This window comes from Phyllobates terribilis, unplaced genomic scaffold (assembly GCF_046119375.1).
Source record: "Phyllobates terribilis strain yellow unplaced genomic scaffold, ASM4611937v1 Scaffold_13__5_contigs__length_258822181, whole genome shotgun sequence".
Classification (NCBI taxonomy): Eukaryota; Metazoa; Chordata; class Amphibia; order Anura; family Dendrobatidae; genus Phyllobates; species Phyllobates terribilis.
In genome coordinates this window covers 30,061,708-30,065,178 of record NW_027362773.1, presented here as the reverse complement: position 1 = coordinate 30,065,178, position 3,471 = coordinate 30,061,708, and the positions used below count along the sequence as shown (strand labels likewise).

General features: G+C 40.7%; 1 protein-coding gene across 1 annotated transcript; it reads right to left on the bottom strand.

Annotated features, from left to right (window-relative positions):
* Window positions 1-638: 638 nt before the first annotated feature.
* Window positions 639-2,986, bottom strand: LOC141173692 (dispanin subfamily A member 2b-like). Its single transcript, XM_073658030.1, has 2 exons — window positions 2,589-2,986; window positions 639-898 (listed from the first exon to the last, which is right to left on the bottom strand). The coding sequence occupies exons 1-2, from the start codon at window positions 2,832-2,834 to the stop codon at window positions 752-754; spliced, it is 393 nt and encodes a 130-aa protein (XP_073514131.1). The 5' UTR covers window positions 2,835-2,986; the 3' UTR covers window positions 639-751.
* Window positions 2,987-3,471: the final 485 nt, after the last annotated feature.

Below are 3,471 nucleotides of genomic sequence, written 5' to 3'. Positions count from 1 at the left end.
ACATAGGCGTGCATCGTTGTACAGATCGTTACAGGTCGCTGCATCGTTGCTGCGTTGTTGGGAAGATCTGACTGTTTGACATCTCACCAGCGACCACATAGCGAAGCAGCAACGATCCCTGACAGGTCGTATCGTTGTCGGGATCGCTGTAGCGTCGCTTAGTGTGTCGAGGCCTTAAGCCTAATAAAAATGCACCCATGATGTTCAATAAATGATGAAATGTAGCTTTATGGAAATCCCTGCTCATTGTGTGCTTAGTAGTCTAGTGAGTGGTCCTAATCAGTGATATCCACTCTAATGCAGGGAAGACTGTCAATCACTGATTAGGACCCCTCCTCTGACTGCTAAACCCAGAATGAGCAGAGCTATCAAAGAATAAAGTTATCTTTTCCCACATAACTATACATCAATCTGTTCATCTTCTCCTTCCCGTTAACCTGATGTCCAAACTGCATCACAGAGGCCTAAACATGAATTAAATGTCTGCAAGATTATATTTTTTCCTTGGTTCTCTATCTTTTTATGTGTCTGTAAGGCATTTAGATCTTTATTCTTCCTTTTTTTAGTGAAAAATGTATTTTTCCTTTTTTTTGTAGATATGAAAAGCAATAAAAGTAATAAGAAAAAAGCAACAATAGTAGTGATAATGAAACATTTATTGATGAATGCCATCCCAATTCCAGATATATGATGTGTGAGCGCAGTTCTGCATTAAACTGAAGCTTTGATTGTTTCTTTATATGGCGGCATCTCAGGTTTGTCTAGTAGTGACATTGATGATGATTACAATAAGGAATAAAGTAACTGACACAGCCGTCGCCGCAATGTTGAATTTACGAGCCTTAGTAGCAAAAAGAATCGCTCCACTTTTATCCCCGAATACTTTCAGATCTCGCGACTGTAGGAAGGGAAAAAAAACAAAAATCAAGAGGTTAATTCAATGGTAGTTTAGAAGAATTATAATAAATATTAATGTAGCATTTACTGTAGATTGACGTAATGCGGCCACAAGACTTAGACCTCCCATGGATCAAGTACACTGGACATGGATCACTGGAGAGCCCTGTGATTATACTGGGGGGTTGAATAAATAACAATCTTCTAATATCTTTGTGGAGTTACGTGCTTCATAACTTTTAGTTACATTGAACTTCCAAAAACTTTATCTACAGCACCCTTCAACGGACTAAAGTTGGGTTCAGAGTGTATGTAAAGTCGTTCATTTTTCATCCAGAAAAAAAACAGATTTTTTTATCCATTCTGTCATCAGTATGTCACCCATATCTCAGGTCTTTACCTATGTATGTGTCCGTACATCAACAGTTTAAAATATAATAAAGGCCAAATGCAGTGTCCTATGTTAATAATTGTAATGGATGTGTGAAGAACGCATGACATACGGATGGGAACCCATATGTGATTTGTTTTTTGGACACCAATTGACTTAATGAACAATCCAAAAAGCGGATCAGTCTGTGTGTCAAACAATCATATGAACTACTACCATGACCTGCATCGGTCAGTGTGCTGTCCATACCGCTATCGGTTTTGCACACGACTTTTAATGCGCTGGTCTGAATGAGCCCTACAGACACCAGCATGGATAATAAAGGACTGTTTCATACACGAACACTTCTGCATATTGCTACAATGTGCACGAGCGCTTGCACAATTTGTTTGCACACAAATTAACGTCCACAATTTCTGGACCTGTTATTTCCCAAGTTCATCTGAATGCAGCCAAAGGGTTATTCCAAACTCAGATATGCCATAAAAGTCTGATAGATGTAGGTCACACACCTCTGGGACTGTAAGACCAAACTCATGTGTCTGTATTTTACAGTCAGTGCAGAGATTGCAGTACCCAAACCAACATTGGGTCTCCTACCAAGAACTAATGACCTCATAAAGGCTGGGACCCCCACTGATCCTGAGAATCAGGACCCTAAGAGCCCCGTGTGAATGAGGCAGTGGTCAGTCATGCACACTGTCACTCCATTCATTCTTAATGGGGTCCCCAGAGGTAGCAGAGTGCTGGGCTTGGTTGGTTTTATGCACTCCCATAAGAATGGAGTGGCAGTGCACATAATTGACAACCTCTCCATTTATACAGGACTCTGGATCAGTAAGGGGTGCCAGCAGTCAGACCCCCAATGATTGGGGATAACTTTGAAGCTTGAGAATACCCCTTTGGCCACGGCCCCACTATCAGTATTTGGTTAGTATTCGGTCAGTATTTTTTCTCAGGAGTGGGTGATAAATGCAGAATTGGTGACTTGTTTCTATTATACCTTTTCTCTGATTGTTCCTCACCTGTTTTTGGCTCCCACTCCTGAGAAAAAATACTGACCGAATACTGACCAAATACTGATAGTGGGGCCGTGGCCTTTAACTAAAACTAACGGTAAGATACAAGGACACATCAAATAAATCGCTGCTCTCATGAAACTCTTTTCTCTTGTAACGCCCATTCAGGAGACTGCAACCACAAATCGACCTTCAAACACATAAATAGCCGGTGCCCATTGAAATAATACAAAGATGGCAGCTACTTGTTGAAGTTGGTCTTGTCCTTTCCCATTACTCACCTTTACAGAGTACATGAGTGCCACAAATCCCAGACAGCACATGTTCAGATAAATGGTATTAAAGATAGACCACAGAAAGTCATCTCGTATAGGAGGAGTATTCTGTTGTACGACCACCACCGTTGACTTGCTGTAAACAGTCTCCGGCTGCATTTCCACCTTGTGTAGGTCTCCGCCATAGTTTACGTGGCAGCTTGTGGTGTTCTCTGAAGTGTGAGGGAATGAGGGTGGGACACTTGAATCCATGATTTATACTGCAACAAAAGCTGGTAGTCAACTGCACATTTTCAGCATTAGAAGGATGTTTTAAATGGGGTAAGACTAAGGAGGAGTCAAATGATTAGACTTGCATAAGTTTCCTCTTTTTTTGTTCCTCCATTTAAACCCTGATGAATAACAATTTATTAAATAAAAAATGAGCCAAAAGCATCTGTTCTATTTCTGCAATTTAAATAGGAAATAAATCATCTCAGCCTTCTGCCCCTGTAATCTTAAGAGACTAGTAAAAATGACAGCAAAGCATCAGGTTGTATCTTCTCCATGCAACCGACAAGCTTATGGGTTCCTTCACACGTCTGTGATTTTTTTGTTTGTTACCGAATATCCGTCCGAGTTTCATTGCTGTTTTTTGATCAGAGGGTCACCAGAGATTGGTCAGAGTGTCAGTTTTTATCATCAGAGTTTGTTCAGAGTTTCAACAGTTTTCAAGAGTTTATTTTATCAAACACACAGATGGCATCCAAGTATTGCCCGTTTTTTTCTACAGACCCATAGACTTGCATTGGCTAGCTTGTTCCGACACGTGGATCAATATTGGTCAAGTCTCCATGCTTTTGTGTGAACCACTCAGTCAGAGGAAAAATTAGACGTGAACTTCCCCATC